The sequence below is a fragment of the Gorilla gorilla genome, chromosome 11, assembly GCF_029281585.2.
Source record: "Gorilla gorilla gorilla isolate KB3781 chromosome 11, NHGRI_mGorGor1-v2.1_pri, whole genome shotgun sequence".
In the NCBI taxonomy this organism is placed as follows: domain Eukaryota; kingdom Metazoa; phylum Chordata; class Mammalia; order Primates; family Hominidae; genus Gorilla; species Gorilla gorilla.
This window is the reverse complement of record NC_073235.2, coordinates 117,768,865-117,795,101: the sequence shown is the minus strand read 5'-3', so window position 1 is coordinate 117,795,101 and position 26,237 is coordinate 117,768,865. Positions and strand designations below refer to the sequence as shown.

At 36.8% G+C, this 26,237-nt stretch overlaps 1 protein-coding gene across 1 annotated transcript in view; it reads left to right on the top strand.

Annotated features, from left to right (window-relative positions):
- Positions 1 to 714: 714 nt before the first annotated feature.
- The window catches only part of ABCA12 (ATP binding cassette subfamily A member 12), a 199,381-nt gene continuing 173,858 nt past the window's right edge, over positions 715 to 26,237 (top strand). Inside the window, exon 1 of the mRNA XM_019021763.4 lies at positions 715 to 1,021. Coding sequence (XP_018877308.3) covers positions 953 to 1,021 — 69 coding nt within the window. The 5' untranslated portion in view covers positions 715 to 952. The remainder of the gene's footprint in view (positions 1,022 to 26,237) is intronic.

Below are 26,237 nucleotides of genomic sequence, written 5' to 3'. Positions count from 1 at the left end.
TGGATCAGCCTGTGTCCCCTTTCACTATAAGAGCCTGAAACAATGTGGCTTGCCTGTAATAGACACGTGAATCTCCACTCACGAATTGAGGGACTCCAGTTTGTAATTTATGTCCCCTACAGCCTACCTTTCCTTTTCTGCCCTGTGCTTAACCTAGTACATTGTGATGAAAGGTGGGACCTGGACAACATAGTTTCTTCCCCCAAAATCGAAACATTCAACTTTAGGTTAAAGGTGGATACTTTCCCCAGTATATCTAATGATGGGCTGAGGCTCAGAGCTTTGCAGCTAAGCTCTGGCCTTATTGACTTAAATCATTTTAATGACACTTTAATATTAAAGAGTCACTGGGCCCAGTGTCTGTGAAATGCTCTCTGTGCCCTGCCTCTGCTAGAGCAGACACTGTGTGCAGGAAAGAAGACAAGAGAATGTAGGACAAGTCCTACTGGCCTTGCAAGGGTCCCACCCCCTAGTTCCTGTGACGCATCCAGTGCAGGTGACATGTTCTCTAAGGTGTGGATAGGCAATTAATTTCATGGGGAGTAGGAGGTGTGGGTTCAGCTGCTGCTTTTTTTTTTTTTTTTTTTTTTTTTTTTTTTTTCAGTGAGGCATTATCTGAATGATGCTCATTCTCTCTTGAGTCTGGACTTCGTGCAACAAGCAGCAACTGGATATTATTTTAAAATAAGCATAAGCCACCCAAAGATACTGATCTGGGTCCTTCTTTTGGAAGAAGAGTTGATTGAGAAGTGCCTCTTGGTTAAGGATTAACCACAGGGAAAAATCCAGCAGAAACAGAAGAACTGTGGGTTTCTTACCCCAGCCCTCAAGGAAGCTATGCCGTGAAAGGGGTACTGATACACTGACATACTGCAGGTTGGACGGGGCATCAGTTCTTCATTTGTGGAGTAGAGAAAAGAAGAGGAAATCTCTCATTTGAGGCATTTGAAGGATGGCTTCCCTGTTTCATCAGCTTCAGATCCTGGTGTGGAAAAATTGGCTAGGTGTAAAAAGGCAGCCGGTGAGTTAAAAAAAATGTGTGGGAGTATGGGGTATGGGTCATGGGGCAATACGCCAGGTAATCCTAAAATGTGATCTTAATGAGAAGTGAAAACAGAAGAGTTTAAAGGCGTTTTCCAAAGCAGGAAGTAAGATATTTAGAATTCATCCCCCTATCTGTCTTATAGCTAATGGAGCGAGTCTTAACATGCCCCCAAAAGCAGCCTTTTGATTTCAGTAAATTAAAGAGTAAACCAGGACATGCCCTGGGCAAAAAAAAAGGACATGACTCGTTACTGGCTGAACTGGAACGTTGAATTCTGGTTTCAAGCCAAAAGCCTTTCAGAATTTTTCTTAATGTAGTTAAAAATGGGATAGAGGAAAGAAAAGTATTATTTGAAATGTACAATAAACGGGAAGAAATGTACTGGAAAACTGAAAGCCATAGAAAGTTTGGTTGAAAGGTAAAATACAGAACAGAAATAGTTTGAAGACCATTAGTATAGAAAAGCTACTGAAAAATTTTAGTATCTAAAAATCATCTACTGGGAATACCAAACAAGAGTATGTATATGTGCTATGTTTTAAGAATATTATTGAATCACTTAGCTTTACTACTACAATCTATCTTCTCTTGCTCATTGCAACATCTTTTTTGTACTCTTACATTAATGTTTGCGTTCTAATTACAAAGTTAGCTATTAGATCCTCATCAGATGGCTCCCAGGATGATTGAGACAGGAATTGGTTTCTGGGAATTGTTATATATTCAGAAGAATGTTTGAAAATCGGGGAAATCCAAAAAGGTATTCAATATACTTTATTTTAAAGTGGTAATTCCCAGCCTTGAATGAGTAATGTAAATATTATGCAAATAATATTTTTAATAATGCTGGTTTACAGAAACCAGCATTTTATCTATGCACCTTATCTGGCTCCAGGCTTGCTTGGAGTGCCTGACACTTTACTTGAGTGTTTTGATGTGTGTAGTAAGAGGAGGAAGTAGATGTTCACTTACCCTTGTGAATTTTGTGGGTAGGGTTTTAAAATTCTAAGGCATGTGATTGTATGGGTGTGGGGTTTGAATATAAAATTATAAACTCATTCATGTTTTTATTTGTTTTTTAACTGGAAAAAAAAGCACAGAAGAAAACCTCCCCATAATTATCATGTGGTTGATTCTGTGTGGCATAAGCAGGGAAAGGATCCTGGGTGTGTGGATGTGGTCATGTGGTCAGAGCATGCGAGTTGGGGCCCCTGCCACTGCTCCTCATGTAACTTAAGTAGCTTAAGACAGTTTCTCTAAGCACTGTTTTTCCCACCATGATGTGGCATGATGAGTTAGACGTGACATGATTAGTTAGATGTGGCATGAAGCCTGCCACATCTAACTCATATTGGGGGAAGTACCAAATGTGCTAATGTATTTCAAAGTGCTTTATAATACTGACACACTTAGCAAATAGATTAGTGAGGGATTTGAGGCAATGTGTGTCATATTTTATGCAGATTAATAATGAAAGGAAATTCAGGAGAAGATACTGTGGGTAAAAGGAAGAAATCCACGTGCAGTCAAGTTTGTAAGTGATAAAAATTCAATAGCTAAAAACAAAAACACAGAGGAACTAAAATCTGTATGTGTTATTGTCAATAATCTGAATGCTGAGGTCTGTTTCTTTTACAACTCTATTTTGTGTAAAAAAAGTTATAGGAAAAAAAAAATACCCAAATCTCAGGTGAAGATGTTTGTTTTTCATTGAGAAATTTTATCTTTAGAAATTTTAATGACAAATTTTTTTCCTCATTTTGAAAGTAGTAGGTATATCAATTTTCTCCTTTGGGGTTTCTCTTCATTTTAGTCAGTGTTTGCTGGACATGGTGAAATATTTAGGGGAGATGCAAGTCAGATATTAAAAGTTTTTCAAGCATGACACCTTGCATTATTCCCATCTAGTCAAAACCCCTAAATAAACTCTGGTAACTATACTTTTCCTAGAGAGGGAGAATACATGAGCCATTAGTTCATTATGGGACAGGGAATGATTCAGATCTTAAGTGCACCTTAAACAAATGGAAACCAGAACAGATAAGTCTTCACGGCAGAGTGAGGTCAGAAAAAGTCCAAAATTTGGGACAATACAGAAGGCCAATCTGAATCCATTATAACCAACCAGAGGGACAAGAGAGACCTGTAGAAGATGGTGATGCAAAAGGAAAAGGAAGGACAATTCTGAGTGGAGGGGGAAAGGGCAAAGAAAGAGAAATTTCCTTCACAGTTTCGCCCAGCGTCAGCTCTGTCTCTCCATGTTGGGAAAAAGACTTGAAGACACGTGTGGGAAGGATATATGTGTGATGGCATTACACTTAAAAAGGAAGAGAGGGATAAGAGGTTGGAAAGTTGGAATTAAAGATCTAAAGGGGGATAAAATGAAAAAAATTGTCTAAAGAGAAATTATAGGCAAATTAGAAGACAGACAAAATGTGAAATGAAGGTACATATGAATTTGAGGAGAAGAGTGTTTTTGTAGGAACTAGACTTGGTTATCCATCAAATAATAATTTAAAATGCAAGCATTTATATTTCTTCATTCATAATCATTCTAAAAATTGTACTTTCAAAATATACTTTTACTCACAGAAAAACAGAAATTAAGCTATGGACACAGGAAATGTATAGTCCTTACTTAATGGTAAAGAAAAATGGAAGCATCACCACCATGACAACTTTGCCTAATATTTTTTAGAAATTCCATCACAAAGCAAGGTGGTGGGAAGACTAACTCAAAAGGGAAGAAGTTAAGAATCTATTAATGGAGAAACAAATTACACATGAAAAAAGCAAAGGAAAACAAAGATATAGTAAAAATATTAAGGTAGATTGGAGATAAATGAGGAAATGTGTTGATTATAAAAGTATATGCTGGGGCTGGGCGCAGTGGCTCATGCCTGTAATCCCAGCACTTTGGGAGGCCGAATCAGGTGGATCACTTAAGGTTAGGAGTTCAAGACCAGTCTGGCCAATATGGCAAAACTCTACTAAAAATATACAAAAATTAGCTGGGCGGGATGGCAGTTGCCTGTAATCCCAGCTACTTGGGAGGCTGAGGCAGGAAAATCGCTTGAACCTGGGAGGTGGAGGTTGCAGTGAGCCAAGATCGTGCCACTACAGTCCAGCGTGGGTAACAGTGAAACTCTGTCTCAAAAAAAGAAAAATAAATAATTTTTTTTTTAAAGTATATGCTAGCCAGGTGCAGTGGCTTATGCCTATAATCCTTTGAGAGGCCAAGGCAGGTGGATGACTTGAGCCTAGGAATTCGAGACCAGCCTGGGCAACATGGTAAACCCTGTTTCTATTTAAAAATACAAAAATTAGCTGGGCATGGTGGTGCATGCCTGTATTCCCAGCTACTTGGGAAGTTGAGGTGGGAGGATTACCTGAACCTGGGAGGTCAAGGCTACAGTGAGCCTAGATTGAACCCCTGTACTCCAGCCTGGACAAAAAAGTTTGACCCTGTCTCTCTCTCTCATTCTCTGTCTGTCTGTCTCTCTCTCTCTCTATATATATGTGTGTATATATATATATGTGTGTGTGTATAAATATATATATATATGTGTGTATATATATATATAGAGAGAGAGAGATTATATATATATACACATATATAAATATACATATATATGTACATATATACATATATATACACATATACATATATATGTACATATATACATATATACACACATATGCATATATATATGCTAAAATAGAAAATGAGAAGAGAATTACAAACAGCTATACAATCTGAGAAACAGGATGAGAATAGCATAAGCTAAATATTTAGTTTGGCTATAAAAAAAGGGAATCTTTAATTTTGGTGGTGACTTCCCTCAAAATTATTCTTGGAGTAAATGTCTCTCTCTCTATTTTTGTAAAGTAAGATATCAGAATTCTGGAATATTGGGACATATCTAACTGACTTAATTTTACAGGGTCCTAGAATGCTCAAGGGACTTGTCCAAGGTCACACAGCACATTTAAAGCTCAAAGTCAGATTTCTCCAAGCATGAATTTGTTCTTTCCATTACTTCCTGATGCTTCTCTATTGCTGCGGAGTTGAGTTTTTTCTCTAACATTCTCTGATCCCACTTAACAATTAGCCCACCAAAGAACAGATAATATCTGCTAAGGAGGCCTTAGAAATTGATGATTTTTAATATCTGTGGTAATATCAGTTCTCAATTGTATTGCCAAAGAAATGAATACTAGAGGAAAGTAAAGAAAAATACATTAAGTACTAATAGAAATGTTAGGTAATAGAGAAAGCCAACCAGGTGCAGTTGCTAACCTGCTGGGCTTGTAATTTAACTTTAAAAATAATGAAATAGTGAAGAAATATTCCAGCAGAGATGGTTAGCAATAGGAAGGCTTACCTAATGAGATGCTAGTTAATGACAGGGAAGAGTCCTGGGACAGCAAAGAGATTGCAGGCTGAAAGACTAGATAATATAAGAGTTTGTCTTCCATTAAGATGACAAAGTCTATGAGAAGTATGAGATTATGTAAAGTGACCAAACCTACACATTATTGGAATTCTTGATAGAGAAGGAGAAAAAATAAACAACTTGAAAAACATATTTTAGAGAATAATTCAAGAAAATTTCCCCAATCTTGCTTGAATGGTAGACATCCAGATATTACCAGAGATTTGGATAAATTTAGAGAACACTTGTGAGAGTTTATGCAAGCCAAACATCACCAACTCATATAGTCACCAGACCATCCAAAGTCCATACTAAAAAAAAAAAAAAAAATTTAAAGCCAGCTAGAGAAAAGAGTCAAAGCACCTACAAAGGACAACTGATTAGACTAACAGTGGACTTCTCGGCAGAAGCCCTGTAACGGAAAAGATGAGGATCTATTTTTAGCCTCCTTAAAGAAGAAAAAATGCCAGCTGGAATTTTATATCCTGCCAAACTGAGCTTCATAAATGAAGGAGAAAGTCTTTCCCAGACAAGAAAACACTAAGAGAATTTGTCATCATTAGCCTGGTCCTACAAGAAATTTTCAAAGGATTTCTAAACATAGAAACAAAAGGACAACACAGAAAAAGATACATAAGTACAAAGCTCACAGATCTTGTAAAGCAACTGCACAATAGAAACCTCAAAAGAACTAGCTAACAACATTACATCAAGAACAAAATCTCACGTATCAACATTAACTTTTAACATAAATGCCTCAATGCCCTGCTTAAAAGATGTAGAATGGCAAATAGGATTTTAAAAAAGACACAGCCATCTTCTGTCTACAAGAGACTCACCTACTGAGTAAAGATGCATTCAGACTTAAAGTAAAAAGGTAGAAAAAGATATATCACACAAATGGAAAAGAAAAGCAAGCAGGAGTAGCCTTTCTCATATTAGATAAAACAGACATTAAACCAACAACAGTTAAAAAAAAAAGACAAAGGCATTGTGTAATGATAAAAGGTTCAATACAACAAGAAGATTTAACTATCCCAAGTATATATGAACCCAATACTGAAGCACCCAGCTTTACAAAATAAATACTACTAGACCTAGGAAAACAGATTAATAGCAATACGATAAGAGTGGTGGACTTCAACATCCCACTGATATTACTAGACAGATAATCAAGGCAGAAAATCAACAAGGAAACTCTGGACTTAAATTGGACTATGGAGCAAAAGGACCTAATAGACATTTATAGAACATTATACCCAACAACTGCAGAATATACATTCTTCTCATCTGTGCATGAAACAGTCTCCAAAATTAACTGTATGCTTGTCCAAAAGGGAAGTCTCAATAAATTCAAAAAAATTGAAATCCTATCAAGTATCTTCTTGGACCACAGTGGAGTAAGATTGGAAATCAATACTAAGGAGAAGCTTTCAAAACTGTACAAGTACATGGAAACTAAACAACTTTCTCCTGAACAGCTTTTGTGCAAACAATAAAATAATGGCAGAAATTTAAAAAAATGCAAAACAAATAAAAATAAAGACACAGCATACCAGAGCTCCTAGGATATAGCAAAGGCAGTGCTAAGAGAAAAGTTTATAGCATTAAATGCTTACATCAAAAAAGACAGAAAGCTCTCAAATTAACAATTTAACATCACACTTGAAGGTACTAGAAAAACAAGAGCAAAATAAAATAAAAGCTATCAGAAGAAAAGAACAACACAGATCACAGCAAAAATAAAGGAGATTCAGGCCAAAAAAAAAAAAAAAACGATAGAAAGGATCAATGAATGAAAAGGTGATCCTTTGAAAGGCTAAACAAAATTGACAGACCACCAGCTAGACTAAGGAAAAAAGAAAGATTCAAATAAGTACTAGAAATGATAAAGATGACATCACAACTGTTACCAGAGAAACAGAAAAGATCATCAAAGACTACTGTGAATACCTCTATTCACACAAACTAGAAAACCTAAAGAAAATGAATAAATTCCTGGAAACGAGAATTAAACCCCAAGATTAAACCAGGAAGAAATAGAAACCCTGAACAGACCAATAACAAGTAATGAAATTAAACCAATAATAAAAAAAACTCCCGATAAAGCCCAGGACAAGATGGATTCATGGCCAAATTTTACCAGATGTACAAAGAAGAGGTGGTACCAATCTTGGTGAAACTTTCCAAAAAAAAATCGAAGAGGAGGGCTCCTTTCCCATCTCATTCTATGAATCCACCATCACCATGCTTATCAAAATCAGGCAAGGACACAACAACAACAAAAAAGAAAACTACAGGCCAATATTTCTGCTGAACATAGATGCAAAAATCCTCAACAAAATACTGGTAAACTGCAACAGCACATGAAAAAATAATTCACCATTATCAGGGAAGCAAGGATGGCTCAACATACACAAATCAATGAACATGATCCACCACATAAGCAGAACTAAGCACAAAGACCATATGATCATCTCAATAGATGCAGAAAAAGCATTCCATCAAATCCAACATCCTTTAGTGATTAAAAAAAAAACCCTCAGCAGACTAGGCATAAATGAAACATACCTCAAAATAATAAGAGTCATATATGACAAACCCACAGCCAACATCACGCTGAATGGGGAAAAGTTGAAACATTTCCCCTAAGAATTGGAACAAGACAAGGATGTTCAGTCTCACTACTCCTATTGAACACAGCACTGAAAGTCCTAGCTAGAGCTATCAGGCAAGAGAAAGAAATAAAAGGCATCCAAATTGGAAAAGAGGAAGTCAGCTTATCTCTGTTCAATGAGAAGAACAGGTATATGCCATGATCATATACCTAAAAAACCCTAAAGACTCCTCTAGAAGTCTTCTAGGCCTGATTAGTGACTTTAGTAAGTCTCAGGATACAAAATCAACATACACAAATCAGTAGCATTTTTCATACACCAACAATGATATATCTGAGAACCAAATCAGGAACTTAAGGCCATTTAAAATAGCCGCACAAAAAATACCTAGACATATATTTAACCAAGGAGGTGAAAGATCTCTACAAGGAGAACTACAAAACAGTGATGGTTTAATTTCTTTAAATTGTAGATAACACCAATATATGGAAAAACATTCCATGCTCATGAGTCGGAAGAATCAATATTGTTAAAATGATAATATTCCCAAAGCAATCTATAGACTCAGTGTAATTCCTAACAAATTAGTAACATCATTTTTCACAGAATTAAAAAAAAAAAATCCTAAAGTTTACATAGAACAAAGAGAAAGCCCGAATAGCCAAAGTACTCCTAAGGAAAAGGACAAATCTGGAGACATCACGTCGCCTGACTTCAAATTATACTACAAGGCTATGGTAACTAAAACAGCATGATACTGATACAAAAATAGACACAGATCAATGGAACAGAATAGAGAACCCCAAAATAAAGCCACATACCTACATCTGACTGATCTTCAATAAGGCTAACAAAAATAACAATGCAGAAAGGACATCCTATTCAATAAATGGTGCTGGGTAACTAGCTAGCCATATGCAGAAGAATGAAACTGGATCCCTATTTCTCATCACATACAAAAATTAAGATGGATTAAAGACCTAAACATAAGATTTAAACTATAAAAATCCTAAAAGAAAGCCTGGAAAAACTTTTCTGGACATTAGCCTAGGCAAAGGATTTATAATGAAGACCCCAAAAGCAAATGCAACAAAGCAAAAATAGACAAATGGGACTTAATCAAACCAAAATGTTTCTGCACAGCAAAAGAAATAATCAACAGGATAAGCAGACAATCTACAGAATGGGAGAAATTATTTACCAATTATGCCTCTGAAAATGAATTAATATCTAGAATCTATAAAGAACTCAAACAAATCAACAGAAAGAAAATGAACAACCCCATTAGAAACTGGGCAAAGGATATGAGCAGATATTTCTCAAAAGAAGAAATACAAGTGGTCAACTGACACATGAAAAAATTCTCAATATCATGAATCATAAGATAAATGTAAATTTAAACCACACTGAGATGCCACCTTACACAAGTCAGAATGGCTATTACTTAAAAAGTCAGTGTGGAGCCCGCGGCAACTCGTGCTCACACTGGATGCAGATCAGGCAGCACCAGGGATATGACCCGGAGACCTGAGATCAGACACAGACCTTCTGAAGGAAGTGGACTGCTCCTGAAGGATCCGAGACCCTTCCAAAACTGTGAGTGCCCCAACTGTGGAAGTGGAAAGGGAAACTCTCCTCTCCTGATCACACACCCCCACAGGAGAAGCTGAAGGCTCTGGTATCCATGGCTGAGAGACCATGGACAGTTCACATCACAGGACTCTGTGCAGACAACTCACAGTACTAGTCCAGAGCCGGGTAGAATAGCTGGGTTGCTAGACCCAGAAGAGAGACAACAATCACTGCTCTTGGCTCACAGGAAGCCACATTCACAGGAAAAGGGGGAGAGTACTACATCAAGGGAACACACCCCATGGGACAAAAAAATCTGAACAACAGCCTTCAGACATAGATCTTCCCTCTGACAGAGCCTACCCAAATGAGAAGGAAACAGAAAACCGATGCTGGTGTTATGACAAAACAAGGCTCTTCAACACCCCCAGAAAATCACACTAGTTCACCAGCAATGGATCCAAACCAAGAAGAAATCCATGATTTACCTGAAAAAGAATTCAAGAGGTTAGTTATTAAGCTAATCAGGGAGGGACCAGAGAAAGGTGAAGCCCATTGCAAGGGAATCCAAAACATGAAAGAAGAAGTGAAGGGAGAAATATTCAAGGAAATAGATAGCTTAAAGAAAAAAATAAAAAATTAGGAAACTTTGGACAAACTTTTAGAAATGCAAAGTGCTCTGGAAAGTCTCAACAATAGAATTGAACAAGAAGAAGAAAGAAATTCAGAGCTCAAAGACAAGGTCTTAGCATTAATCCAATCCAACAAAGACAAGGAAAGAAGAATAAGAAAATATCAACAAAGCTTCCAAGAAGTCTAAAATTATGTTAAATGACCAAACCTAAGAATAATTTGTGTTCCTAAGGAAGAAGAGAATTCTAAAAGCTTGGAAAACACATTTAGGGGAATAATTGAGAAAACTTCCCCAGCCTTGCTAGAGACCTAGACGTGCAAATACAAGAAGCACAAAGAACACCTGGGAAATTCATCACAAAAAGATCTTTGCCTAGGCATATTTTCATCGGGTTATCCAAAATTAAGATGAAGGAAAGAATCTTAAGAGCTGTGAGACAGAAGCACCAGGTAACCTATAAAGGAAAACTTACCAGATCAACAGCAGATTTCTCAGCAGAAACCCTACAAGCTAGAAGGGATTGAGGCCCTATCTTTATAGCCTCATCAAATAAAACAATTATCAGCCAAGAATTTTGTATCCAGCAAAACAAAGCATCATATATGGAGAAAAGATACAGTCTTTTTCAGACAAATGCTGAGAAAATTCACCATTACCAAAGCACCACTACAAGAACTGCCAAAAGGAGCTCTAAATCTTGAAACAAATCCTGGAAACACATCAAAACAGAACCTCTTTAAAGAATAAATCACACAGGACCTATAAAACAAAAATACAAGTTAAAAAGCAAAATAAAGAAAGTACACAGGAAATAAAAAGCACAGTGAATGCAATGGTACCTCACATTTCAATACCAACAATGAATGCAAATGGCCTAAATGATCCACTTAAAAGATATAGAACCACAGAATGGATAACAACTCACCAACATCTGCTGCCTTCAGGAGACCCATCTAGCACAAAAGGAGTCACACAAACTTAAAGTAAAGGAGTGGAAAAAGGCATTTCATGCAAATGGACACCAAAAGCAAGCAGGGGTACCTATTCTTGCATCATATAAAACAAACTTTAAAGCAACAGCAGTTAAAAGAGACAAAGAGGGACATTATATAATGGTAAAAGGCCTTGTCCAAGAGGAGAATATCACATTCCTAAACACATAGGCACCTAACACTGGAGCTCCCACATTTATAAAACAATTACTAATAGACATAAGAAATGAGATAGGCAGCAACATAGTAATAGTGGGGGACTTCAGTACTCCACTGACAGCATTAGACACGTCATCAAGGCAGAAAGTCAACAAAGAAACAAAGGATTAAACTATACCTTGGAACAAATGGACTTAACAGATCTGGACAGAACATTTCATCCAACAACGGCTGAACACATTCTATTCAACAGTGCATGGAACTATCTTCAAGATAGACCATATGATAAGCCATAAAACAAGCTTCAGTAAATTTAAGAAAATTGAAATTATATCAAGCACTTTCTCAGACCACAGTGGAATCAAACTGGAAATGAACTCCAAAAGGAGCCTTCACAACCATGCAAACACATGGAAATTAAATAACCTGCTCCTGAATGAACATTGGGTCGAAAACAAAAATCATATGGAAATTTAAAAATTCTTCGAACTCAACAACAATAATGACACAACCTATGGAAACCTCTGGGATACAGCAAAGGCAGTGCTAACAAGAAAGTTCATAGCCCTAAATGCCTACATCAATAAGACTGAAAGAGCACAAATTGACACTCTAAGGTCACACCTCAAGGAACTAGAGAAACAAGAACAAACCAAACCGAAACCCAACAGAAGAAAGAAAATAACCAAGATCAGAGCAGAACTAAATGATATTGAAACAAAAAAAAATTACAAGAGATAAATGAAACAAGAAGCTGGTTTTTTGAAAAGATAAATAAAATAGACCACTGGCAAGATTAACCAAGAAAAGAAGAGAGAAAATCCAGGTAACTTCACTAAGAAACAAAACAAGAGATAATACAACTGACACCATTGAAATACAAAAGATCATTCAAGGCTACTATGAACACCTTTCTGCACATAAACTAGAAAACCTAGAAGAGATGGAGAAATTCCTGGAAAAATACAACCCTCCTAGCTTAAATCAGAAAGAATTAGATACCCTAAACAGACCAATAACAAGCAGGGAGATTGAAATGGTAATTAAAATATTACCAACAGAAATAAAGTCCAGGACCAGACAGATTCACAGCAGAATTCTACCACAAATTCAAAGAAGAATTGGTACCAATCCTTTTGCAACTATTCCACAAGATAGAGAAAGAAGGAACCCCCACCCCCTAATTCATTCTATGAAGTCAGCATCATCTTAATACCAAAACCAGGAAAGGACATAATCAAAAAACAAAACTACAGACCAATATCCTTGATGAATATAGATGCTAAAATCCTTAACAAAATACTTGCTAACCGAATCCAGCAACATATCAAAAAGATAATTCACCATGATCAAGTGGGTTTCATACCAGGGATGCAGGGATGGTTTAACATATGCAAGTCAATAAATGTGATACACCACATAAACAGAATTAAAAACAAAAATCACATGATCATCTTAATAGATGCAGAAAAAACATTTGACAAAATCCAGTGTTCCTTTATGATGAAAACTCATGGCAAAATCAGCATACAAGGGACATACCTTAATGTAATAAAAGCCACCTATGACAAACCCACAGCCAACATAATACTGAATGGGGAAAAGTTGAAAGCATTCCCTCTGAGAACTGGAACAAGACAAGGAAGTCCACTCTTACCACTCCTCTTCAACTTAGTACTGGAAGTCCTAGCCAGAGCAATCAGGCAAGATAAATAAATAAAGGGCATCCAAACCAGTAAAGAGGAAGTCAAACTGTCACTGTTTCCTGATGATATGATTGTTTACCTTGAAAACCCTGAGGACTCCTCCAGAAAACTCCTAGAACTGATAAAATAATTCAGTGAAGTTTCCAGATACAAGATTAATGAAAAATCAGTAGCTCTTCTCTACACCAACAGCGACCAAACAGAGAACTAAATCAAGAACTCAGCCCGTTTTACACTAGCTGTAAAAAAAAAAATAAAATACTTAGGAATATACCTAACAAAGGACTCAAAAGCCCTCTGCAAGGAAAACTAGGAAACACTGCTGAAAGAAATCATAGACAATGAAAACAAATGGAAACACATCCCATGCTCATGGATGGGTAGAATAAATATTATGAAAATGACCATACTGCCAAAAGCAATCTACAAATTCAGTGCAATACCCATCAAAATACCGCCATCATTCTTCAGAGTTAGAAAAAATAATTCTAAAATTCATATGGAACCAAAAAGCCCACATAGCCAAAGCAAGACTAAACAAAAAGAACAAATCTGGAGGCATCACACTACCTGATTTCAAACTCTACTATAAGGCCATAGTCACCAAAACAGCATGGTAGTGGTATAAAAATAGGCACATAGACCAATGGAACAGAATAGAGATCCCAGAAATAAGCCCAAATACTTACAGCCAACCGATCTTCCACAAAGCAAACAAAATCATAAAGTGGGGAAAGGACACCCTTTTCAACAAATGGTGCTGGGATAATTGGCTAGCCACATGTAGGAGAATGAAACTGGATCCTCATCTCACCTTATACAAAAATCAACTCAAGGTGGATTAAGGACTTAAACGTAAGACCTGAAACTATAAAAATTCTAGAAGATAACATTGGAAAAACCCTTCTAGACATTGGCTTAGGCAAGGATTTCATGACCAAGAACCCAAAAGCAAAGGCAATAAAAACAAAGATAAATAGCTGGGACCTAATTAAATGAAACAGCTTTTGCACAGCACAAGGAACAGTCAGCAGAATAAACAGACAACCCACAGAGTGGGAGAAAATCTTCACAATCTGTACATCTGACAAAGTACTAATATCCAGAATCTAGAATGAACTCAAATAGATCAGCAAGAAGAAAACAAACAATCCCATCAAAAAGTGGGCTAAGGACATGAACAGACAATTCTCAAAAGAAGATATACAAATGGCCAACAAACATATGAAAAAATGCTCAGCATTACTAATGATCAGGGAAATGCAAATCAAAACCACAATGTGATACCTCTTCACTCCTGCAAGAATGGTCATAATCAAAAAAGAGTAGACATTGGCATGGATGAGGTGAACAGGGAACACTTCTACACTGTTGGTGGGAATGTAAACTAGTACAGCCACTATCAAAAATAGTGTGGAAATTCCTTAAAGAACTAAAAGTAGAACTACCATTTGATCCAGCAATCCCACTACTGGATATCTACCCAGAGGAAAAGAAGTCATTATTCGAAAAGGTACTTGCACACACGTTTATAGCAGCACAATGCACAATTGCAAAATTGTGGAACCAACCCAAATGTCCATCAATCAACAAGTGGATAAAGAAACTGTGGAATATATATGTGATGGAATACTACGCAGCCATAAAAAGGAATGAATTAACAGCATTTGCAGTGATCTGGATAAGATTGGAGACTATTATTCTAAGTGAAGTAACTCAGGAATGGAAAACCAAACATTGTATGTTCTCACTAACATGTGGGAGCTAAGTTCTGAGGACACAAAGGCATAAGAATGATGCAATGGACTTTTGAGGCTTGGGGGAAGAGTGAGAGGGGGGCGAGGGATAGAAGAGTACAAATGTGGTGCATTGTATACTGCTTGGGTGCTGGGTGCACCAAAATCTCACAAATCACCACTAAAGAACTTACTCATGTAACCAACTAATACCTGTACCCCAATAACTTATAAAAAAATTAAAATAAAGATTAAAAAAGGAAAAAACAAAAAAGCCAAAAAATAACAGATGTTGGTGTGGATGCAGAGAAAATAAAACATTCATACTCTGTTGATGAGAATGTAAATTAGTTCAGACTATGGAAAACAGTATGGAAATATTTCAAGAAATTGAAAATAAAACTACCATTTGAATCAGCAGTCTCACTACTGTGTATCTACCCAGAGGACACATGCACTCGTATGTTTATTGCAACACTACTTACAATAGCAAAGTCATGGAAACAACCTAAGTGTCCACCAACAGTTGATTGGATAAAGAAAATGTGGCAGGCCAGGTGCAGTGGCTCACACCTGTAATCCCAGCACTTTGGGAGGCTGAGGCAGGCAGATCACCTGAGATCAGGAGTTTGAGACCAGCCTGGCCAACATGGTGAAACCCCATATCTACTAAAAATACAAAGTTAGCCAGGTGTGGTGGCGGACACCTATAATCCCAGCTACTCGGGAGGCTGAGGCAGTGAATCACTGGATCTAGGAGGTGGAGGTTGCAGTGAGCCGAGAGTGCGCCACTGCACTCCAGCCTGAGCAGCAGAGCAAAACTCCATCTTAAAAAAGAGACAAAAAGAAAAAAAAGAAAATGTGGTATATAAGTACCATGGAATACTACACAGCCATAAAAAAGAATGAAATCATGTCCTTTGCAGCAACATGGATGGAGCTGGAGGCCATTATCCTAAGTGAACTAACATAGAAGCAGAAAATCACATATCATATGTTCTCACTTATAAGTGGAAACTAAACAAATGGTATACATGGGCACAAAGACAGAAAAAATACTCTGGGAATGCCATAGTAGGGAAGGGATGATGGGTGAGAAATTACCTACTGGATACAATGTGCAATATTTTGGTGATGGGCACACTAGAAGCCTAGTCCTCATCATTACACATGTAATACCCATATAACCAACAAGCACATGTACCCCCAAATCACAAATTTTTAAAAAAGAAGATGGTTCCTAAATAGGCATATCAAGGAGTGACTTCAAATTTCAACAGAGGTGGGATCTAATACCAGCCTTCTGACCTAAAGAAGGGAAATTAACTTTAGTTGTTTGTTTTCTGTAGTAACTGTTTCGCTCCTGGATCACACTGTAGCTCAGTTGATGATAGAACTAGTTTTTCCACTCAGATGTTGTCACAACTTGCTAAAGGCTTACATTTTGGATCAAGCTTGACATACCCTCCTGCAATCCCCAACTTGCTCATATTACCACCTTTCACAGTGACTAGAGAAAGAGGAAAACTTTGCTTCAGAATTTAAGGACAAGTTTGTCTATGCATTACAATATTTTTTAGAATAAAACAATTTAGGATTAAACCCTAATTTCAAAATAATCCTAAATCAGATTGAAATAAACTAGGTCCTGCACAACTTACTCAACTATGTGATCAATGTTCCAGTTCCTTTTATCTCTTCTGAATTGGTATCATTTACCCCCTTAATCCCTTTTAATTGCTCGAGAATTTTAGTTCTACCTATTGATTATGGTGCCTGCTACATAGTAGACATGCAAATTTTATGAATGTAGTCAACCATTAAAAAGTAACTGAGGTGAAGAGGTTTCAGAAATGGGAGCAATAGAGGAGTTAATTGACTTAATGTCTGATAAAAATCCATTGCTTCTGTAAACACCATAAAAAATTTACCAATCTTTAAAGTTCAAATCTATAAGTATGGATTTCACAAAACTTTCTTGATTCCAGTTTTTAGATGAGTCATTTCTTTAGATGGCAGTGAGGTCCACCAGTGTATTAGTCTGTCCTCATGCTGCTAATAAAGACATACCTGAAACTGGGTAATTTATAAAGCAAAAGAGGTTTAATGGACTCACAGTTTCACATGGCTGGGGAAGCCTCACATTCATGGTGGAAGGCAAAGAAGGAGCAAAGATACATCTTACATGGCAGCAGGCAAGAGCTTGTGCAGGGGAACTCCCATTTATAAAACCATCAGATCTCATGAGACTTGTTCACTATCATGAGAACAGCACAGGAAAGACCTGCCCCCATGATTCAATTACCTCTTGCTGGCTTCCTCCCACAACACATGGGGATTATGGGAGCTACAATTCAACATGAGATTTGGGTGGGGACACAGCCAAATCATATCAACCAGAAAGACTAATTAATTGAGAACTCCGAGCCATTTTTATTTCCTCACTGGGAAAGTAAGGTTCCTCATGGGAACTAAGGTTTATTCTGGGTCTTAGGTACCAAGCTCTTACTTCGCAATGTAAACCTTGGAATCCTCTTGTTACCATCAAATAACCGTCATTCTTGTCTTATAGGACAATGCTAAAAGAAATAAATAAAAAAGGAAAAAAGAGATAGTGTACTTTATATATGGAAGTTTGAGCAATTTTTATTTTCAAGTTTGCAATAAAAAGTTCTAGGTTACAGAAAGTCCTTTAAATGACTTTCAGTGCTCTCATAGAATCAATTAATAAAAGTATAGTATCCAAATCAAAGACAGCCAGTAATCCATTTTGTAGTGGGTTAGCTCTATAATTTAGTGATTAACTCTGCTAGTGTAGCCAGACTCCCTGGGTTCAAACACCAGCTCTACTGCTTAGTGGCTTCTGGAAGAAAAGCTTATTTAGTCACTTTAAGATCCTGTCTTCCCATCTGCAAGAGGAAGGGAGGTTATTATGTTAAAAGTGATAACGCATGTTGTGTTTAGCAGAGCATGTTGCACAATCTAAGCAGTCGATATATATTAGCTATTATCATTTGGAGTATTGTATTGAATGCTGACATTAATTATAAGAAGACCACTTGACAACAAGAATTCGTCCTGGGGAACATATTTTTTAACAGTACTTAACAGAATTGTTAAAGTTGCCCAGGGGAAGAAGGGAGTTTGTCTCTCTTCAAATATTCACAGAATTCTCATGTGGAAGAAGAGGCCAAACTTAGACAAATAGGCAGTAGTTACGGGAAGAAAGATTTCACCTTAATATAAGCAAAAATATCAGACAATATGAGTTGTCCAATGATGAAGAGTTTCATAGTAAACTTCTTGTCACTAGAAGCATTCAAATAGAGGTTGGATAACCATATGGCAGATATATTTTCCCTAAGTCTCAACGTACCAGTCATTCTGGACTTATTTCTGTTCCTGGACTATCCCCCTCTCTTCCCCATCTGTGGATCTTCACACATATGCTGCTTCTGCTCTAAAGACTCCCACTTCTTTCTTACGCTCCATCCAACACATATTTATTTCTTCTGTTTGACCCTTTTTCATCCTTCATGTTTTAGACTCAGCTTTCTTTGATTTATCTTTCTCTTGCATTCTTTACTTCCTATGTCATATTATCCATTCCAACTAGCTGTAATTATTTTTTTCAAATTTTATTATAGATATGGGAAGTATATGTGCAGGATTGTTAGATGAGTATATTGCATCCAAGTGGTGAGCATAGTATCAAATAGGTAGTTTTTCAACCCATGTCTCCATCCCTCCCTCTTCCCTCTAGTACTCTGCAGAGTCTGTTGTTCCCATGTGTGTGTCCATAAGCGCTCAATGTTTAACTCTCACTTATAAGTGAGAACACAGAGTATTTAGTTTTCTGTTCTTACATTAACTTGCTAAGGATTATGGCTTCTAGCTCCATCCATGTTGTTGCAAAGGACACGATTACATGATTTCATTCCTTTTCATGGCTATGTAATATTCCATGGTGTATATGTACCACATTTTCTTTATCCAATTCACCATTGATGGACACATAGGTTGATTTCATGTCTTTGCTATTGTGAGTAGCATGGTGAGTGTATGTATCTTTTTGGTATAATGATCTTTTTTTCCTCTGGTTATATGCCCAGTAAAGGGATTGCAGGGTTAAATGGTAGCTTTGTTTTAAGTTTTTTTGAGAAATCTCCAAACTGCTTTCCACAGTGGTTGAACTAACTTATACTCCCATCAACAGTAGATAAGTGTTCCCTATTCTCTGAAGCCTTGCCAGCATCTGTTTTTTTTGTTTTGTTTTCATTTTTTTTTTTTTTTTTTTTACTTTTTAATGATGGCCATTCTGACTCATGTGAGGCCAAAACAGCATGGCACTGGTCCAAAAACAGGTGCATATAACAATGGAACAGAATTGGAAACAGAGAAATAAAGCAACGTACTCACAACCAACTGATCTTTGACAAGGCTCACAAAACCAAGCAATGGGGGATAGGATTCCCTACTCAATAAGAGGTGCTGGGATAACTGACCAGCCATATGCAGAAGAATAAAACTGGACCCGTACCTTTCCCCATATATAAAAATTAACTCAAGATGGATTAGAGACTTAACTGTAAGACCTCAAACTCTAAAAATCCTAAAAGAAAATCTAGGAAGTACCCTTCTCAGCATTGGCCTTGGCAAATCATTTTTGGCTAAGTCCCCAAAAGCAATTGTAACAAAACTAAAAATTGATAAATGGGACCTAATTAAGTTAAAGAGCTTCTACCCAGCAAAAGAAATCATCAACAGGGAGTAGTGGCTCATGCCTGTAATCCCAGTACTTTGGGAGGCCAAGGCTGGCAGATCACCTGAGGTCAAGAGTTCAAGACCAGCCTGGTCAACATGGTGAAACCCTGTCTCTACTAAAAATACAAAACTTAGCCAGGCGTGGTGGCACATGCCTGTAATCCCAGCTACTTGGGTGGCTGAGGCAGGAGACTTGCTTGAACCTGGAAGGTGGAGGTTGCAGTGAGCCGAGATCGTGCCACTCTACCCTGGGCAACAGAGTGAGAATCGGTCTCAAAAATAAAGTAATAATTATCAATAGAGGAAACAGATAACCTAAAGAATGGGAGAAAATATTCTCAAACTATGCATGTAACAGAGGTCTAATATCCAGAATCTATAAGAAACTTAAATCAACAGCAAAAAACAAATAATCCCATTAAAAAAACGGGCAAAAGACATGAACAGACACTTCTCAAAAGATGACATACAAGAGGCCAACAAACATATAAGAATGCTCATCCTCACTAATCATAGAGAAATGCAAATTAGCTGTAATTATTTTTTTGTTTCTCAAAAGACTGAAACTTACATTGCTGTATCCCCACTGTCTGGTACACAGTAGGTGCTCAACAATTTTTTTTGTATTTATGTATAAATCTTAAATGATTACTGTTTTATATATATTTATATTTATACTCTAAATTTCCTTAAAACTCTCCAAAACTATGATGCTATGCAGGGGAATGAAAACTCTTCATCTTAGCCTTTTGTTTTTGTTTTTGGAGTGAGGCAAAAGAAATCCTATTGAAATATAGAAATTGTATTGATATTCAGCATCATATCATTCTTTTTTTATTAATTAATTTTTTTTTGAGACGGAGTCTCACTCTGTCACCCAGGCTGGCATGCAGTGGCAAGATCTCGGCTCGCTGCAACCTCCACCTCTTGGGTTCAAATGATTCTTCTGCCTCAGCCTCCTCAGTAGCTGAGACTAAAAGCACGTGCCACCATGCTCGGCTAATTTTTGTATTTTTAGTAGAGACGGGTTTTCACCATGTTGGCCAGGCTGGTCTCAAACTCCTGACCTCAAGCAATCTGCCCGCCTCGGCCTCCCAAAGTGCTGGGATTACAGGCATTAGCCACCATGCCCTGTTGGGTATCATTTATTTTTGACATAACCAGCCTCAGGCTACTCTAATATAAAGGCACAGACTCAAATGTCTGTAGGGGCAAAATATGTAATGTGATAGGTAAACTACACCATGCACTTCATTAAAAAGTGGGGAATGGTGACATCTGTGATGAATTAGAGAGTACTTTCCCTATTTAAAGGCATTCACATTTCATCGAAAACAATAACAAAACCGTGTGCAAGAAACAAAACACCTCCATGAGTCTGATGTGATCTTTCTACCACCAGTCTGTTACCTCTGCTCTAGGATAATAAGATGTAGTAATTAAATTCACAGAGTCTCCAAACAGTAGTTCAGTTTCATATAATTTAAAAATATATAGTTAGACTTGTTTACTTAAAATTCACCTGTATCTTATTTTCTTTACTGTTTAGTGAAAATGGTAAGAAAATAACAATGGTAGACAAAAATAGCATCAGATAGACTAGCATTAATTAGAATAAAGGGTTCTGACAACGTAATAAAGTAGTGATGACCTAAGTTGAAATTATATGCTTTGCTCAAATTTTTTAGAACATCAGATTTTTGAAATTTGTAAATATTTGAAATAATAGTTCTTAGCAGGTGCAGAGGAAAATATTACTAGATAATTCAATTTTGTTAATAGATACTGCAGATTAGCTTTAAATGAAAATTTTGCATTGAATTTACATTTGATTAATTCAAGGAATTGCTTAAGATTTAAACTTATAATTTTGAGTTGATGACTTAGTGACTACAAGGTCACTGAAATGTGCCCTGGCATTATCATTAATTCTCCAAACCTCAATACTTGCATGCAACAGGATAGAGTTTCTTGATGTGAAGCTTGTCTTTATCTCTTTTTCTGTTTCTTCATCTCTTGCATTCTTTTAAAAATTAGTCTAGATTTTCAAAAAGGAATGCAGAAATCTTTTAAATAATTTCTAAACTTTTTATTTTAAAACAAATTTAAAGAAATGTTGCAAGAACAGTGCAAATAACTTTTTTTCTAGAATAATTTGAAATTGGTGCTCCATTATACCCAGATACTTTAATGTACATTTTCTACAAGTAAACATAGCTCAATACCACCATCAAATCCTTAGACTCAAGGTTCACCAGTTGTTGGAACTGTGGCCTTTATATGGCAAAAGGATCCAGTTTAGAATTACCTGTTGCATCTAGTTTTCATGGCTCTTGTCTCCTTTAATGTGTAACAGTTTCTCAATTTTTCCTTGACTTTCATGACCCTGACACTTTTGAACCTTCATGACCAATTGTCTTGTAAAGTATCGGTTGTTTCTTTATTTTTTGAGTCAGGTTATTTTTCATCTTTGGCAAGAATGTCACAGAAATTATGCTCTTTTTTCCATTTCATCACATTAGGTTGTGCATGATGACATTTTGTCCCATTTTATAGAGAAATATTTTGTAGGTACATACTCTATTCCTCATTAAGCTTTCAATTTATTTATGTTTACTTATGTGTTTGTTTCCATCAGCATAGATTCATGGATTCCTAGTTTATTTAATTAAATATATTTTATTTTCAAATATATTTTAATGTTTAAATACAGCCACAGGCTGGTATCTGTATTCTTGGATGTGTCCTCATCATTCATTGCCAATCCCTTTGCAGTAAATCCATCACCCTTCTATCAATCTATCTACCCACCTATCTATATCAATCAAGCAAGCAAGCTATATAACTATCTATCCTTTTGTATCATCTGTCTCTTTCTTTATCTTCTACATATCATCTTTAGCTATGTCGAGTATTGAAAATATTGAGACCCCACTAGCAATGATCACACCTAGAACTCAGTTGTCTACTAAAAGAAGCTAGCATTTTTTTTGGAAAAATAGGTGTTTTCAGGAATTGGACAAAGAAGGTACACAATGAGGCAGAAACAAATTGTGGAACCAGAAAGTAAATAATAAATAATACACACATGCATTTTTATCTGCATTTTATGCCTCTTTATACATTTGGAAATTAGGAGTTTATGCCCATTTTGCTCATTCTAACCTAACACTACCAAGATCATTCTAGTTTCCTTCTTTTCCAATTGTTATAATTACCCCGAAGGATAGTGAGAAGCCTGACTCCCCTAATGGGGGATATATCTACTTTTATCATCAACCTGCTCTTATGAAATCAGTCGCCTGCCACTGCCTCTGTCCTGTCTCCCTGCACTGACACCTTCTTCACCCCACTTGGTCTCTGACATCCCACATCTCACTGCCTCAGTGCCCATGTCCTCTTCACCCTTCTAAGGCCCCACTTCCCTCACTGGGTCGCTGTGGCTCCTCAAGTACTAGCATGTACACTTACCTTGCTAGGACCTACCTACGGACTTTTGGATTGAATTTTTCAGGAAAAGAAGAAGAAAAAGAGAACAGAATGGTACATCTCAGTGGAAAATAAATCCTGGAGAAATAAAAGGACAAAAATGCCCTGGCCCACTAAGGAATCATAAACTATTTAGTGTGCACATACCCTTTGATGCCAAGAGTATAGGGGCATGGAATGCCAAGGAGATGTAGAGACAGTGTGAAATAATTACACTCTAAGCAAAAATACTAAACCTTTAAACACTGCTTTCCTCAAACATCTCCAGTAGCTCCTGTGTCTATATGTGTAAAATTAATATATCATCCCTTTCTCCAAACAAACAGAAAAAAGTCATGGCTTATTGGTTTAGAGTTTGAATCCTTGACACCGCATTTGCTTCTAGGTTGCTTATGAACATATTTAGAATGGTGTTGTGAGCAACACTGCTGCTACGAAAATTTAAATTTTATTTATTTCTTGCTTTTGTGATTAACCTGTCAACCTTAACATTCGTGAGACCACAGTGTAGAGGACTTTGTATTTATTATCCCCCTAAAATGCAGTATGCAGAAATGTTCTCTAAATCTCTCTCTGACCTGAAATCCCAGGGAAACCTTGTAATAATAGATTCGCTTATAGGCTGGCTGTGGTTTTTGCCTACAACAGAGTCTAAAATGCCTTAAACGTCTCTGGTATAGATTGCATTTTTGTCTGGATTCAAAATATGTTTAAAATTAATTGTAAAACTCACCAAAACATCCTCATGAAATCATCCAATTAGATCAAGCAAAAGACAACCATACATACCATACAATATATGCCCCTTATCTGAATGTGGATATGTTGTTTTAGTTGATCTCGGTCACTGAATTCTCATGAAGTTGCCATAGAAAATGAATAGAAGTTCCTAAAAGTAGCTATGGGGCATCAAGTCTACTCAGATGAATACTTTCATAACTATGACCTCAAATACAAAACTGATAAATCCACAAACATTAATTTTTTAACCTTAATTCTTTCTAGTCTACATTTCAAATGAGAAACGTAAAATAAAGACGATACCTTGTATTCAGGATCTTTAAAGAACAAGCTCCAATTTTGAAATAAATCAGAGATGAGGCTAGAATAGTAACACATCTTACATTTCTGTAGCACTCATATTTTTGCAATACACTTTCTGTAATGCTTTCTTATTTGCTGCTCGGAACAGCACGATAATTATTTTTTAAAAATCCTGGCCTCCTATGTATCTTGGGATTCAGATCCTTGTCTCCTGCTCTGCCTCACAATTGGATATATGACTTTGGACAAGTTATGCTAACTTTCTGCACCCAGAGAATACAAAAAAGAGTTAGATCAGATTACAGGACCTTAGGATGGCTTTGGCAGTTTGGTCAAACCTACAGCTCCTTTAAGAATAATGTTTTAAAATTCATCATGTAAAATAAAATAAAAAGGATTATAAATAAAACCAATTATATTGAAATTCAGTTATCAAAGTATTAAAAAAGCAAATTTGGCCGGGTGCGGCGACTAACGCCTGTAATCTCAGCACTTTGGGAGGCCAAGGCGGGCAGATTACAAGGTCAAGAGATCAAGACCATCCTGGCCTACATGGTGAGACCCTGTCTCTACTAAAAATACAAAAATTAGCTGAGCATGGTGGCATGTGCCTGTAGTCCCAGCTACTCTGGAGGCTGAGGCAGGAGAATTGCTTGAACCTAGGAGACGGAGGTTGCAGTGAGCCAAGGTTGCACCACTGCACTCCAGTCTGGCGACAGAGCAAGACTCCATCTCAAAGAAAAAAAAGCAAGTTTATGATATGGTAATATGTGTGTCTCTTTATTGCAGTATTAAATAAAAGGTCTAGTGGTGGATTCATAACTAATTTTAAGTAGTAATGAGTATAAACAGCGCTTTAAGATATCTGCAACAACTCTAATGTGATTTTTAAATATCCATAATTTCTATTAGTGACAAAGTCACAGGTTCTTCTAATAACACTGTGGTTCATTGCCTATATTCATCATTAATGGAAATACTAAATGTTAATAACAAGCTAGAGAAAATAAAAATGTAATCTCTTTTTCTCCCATTCAAATTTACAAATGCCCTGAATTCTATTGATTAGGTGATCCCAAAGAAATTTTCCAACAAAAATATTCCAGGACTTTGTAAACACTCCTGTTAGATAGGTAGGGTGGCATACATCTAGATCCACTCTCCTCAAAGTGCAGTCCATGGACCAGCTGCATCAGCATCACTTACCTGGGAGCTTCTTAGAAATGCACAGAATCTCAGCCCCCACCTCAGATCTACTGAACCATAATCTGTATGGTTCTGAGTGCCTCAGGATTCCTTGGATCTATAGTGAACTTCGTGAACTTCCATTTTTGAAAACTTACCGTTATACCCAAAGTCTAAGAAGTTGGTGACAGGCCTACCAGCAAGGACAGTAGCACTCTTGGACACAAAATGGAGATTTCAGTAGCAAATGTAGATTAGGAGTTATTTAAGGATCAGTAATTCATGGGGTCTGGATTGCTTTGGTGAATTGAAGAGCTCCAGGTAGATTGAAGAGCTCCAGGTAGATCAGTAATTCATGGGGTCTGGATTGCTTTGGTGAATTGAAGAGCTCCAGGTAGATAGCTTGAGATTTGGCTGAAGCAAATTGTCTCTGAAAAGTGGGAGAGAAAAGATAAGTCTGACCACAAAACTATACAGTTCCAAGTTTCATTTTATTAAGCATAGGCAAAATTTGTCCCTGTGGTTTGGTTTTAGCACCATAACTATTTGCATATCACAGTTAATGTTCTTGTGAATATGTTTTTCATGGTTCTGGAGCCAATTATATATAGGTCTATAAAATATTAAGCAGTTAGTGTTTTTCAAACTGAATCACTTCTACACGGGGAGGAAAAGCAGCTCCTAAAGTACTTAAAGTGAAATTCTCTAATGGAAATTTCAGGCCGGGCACGGTGGCTCACACACCTGTAATCCCAGCACTTTGGGAGGCTGAGGCAGGTGGATCACAAGGTCAGGAGTTCAAGACCAGCCTAGCCAAGATGGTGAAACCTCATCTCTACTAAAAATACAAAAATTAG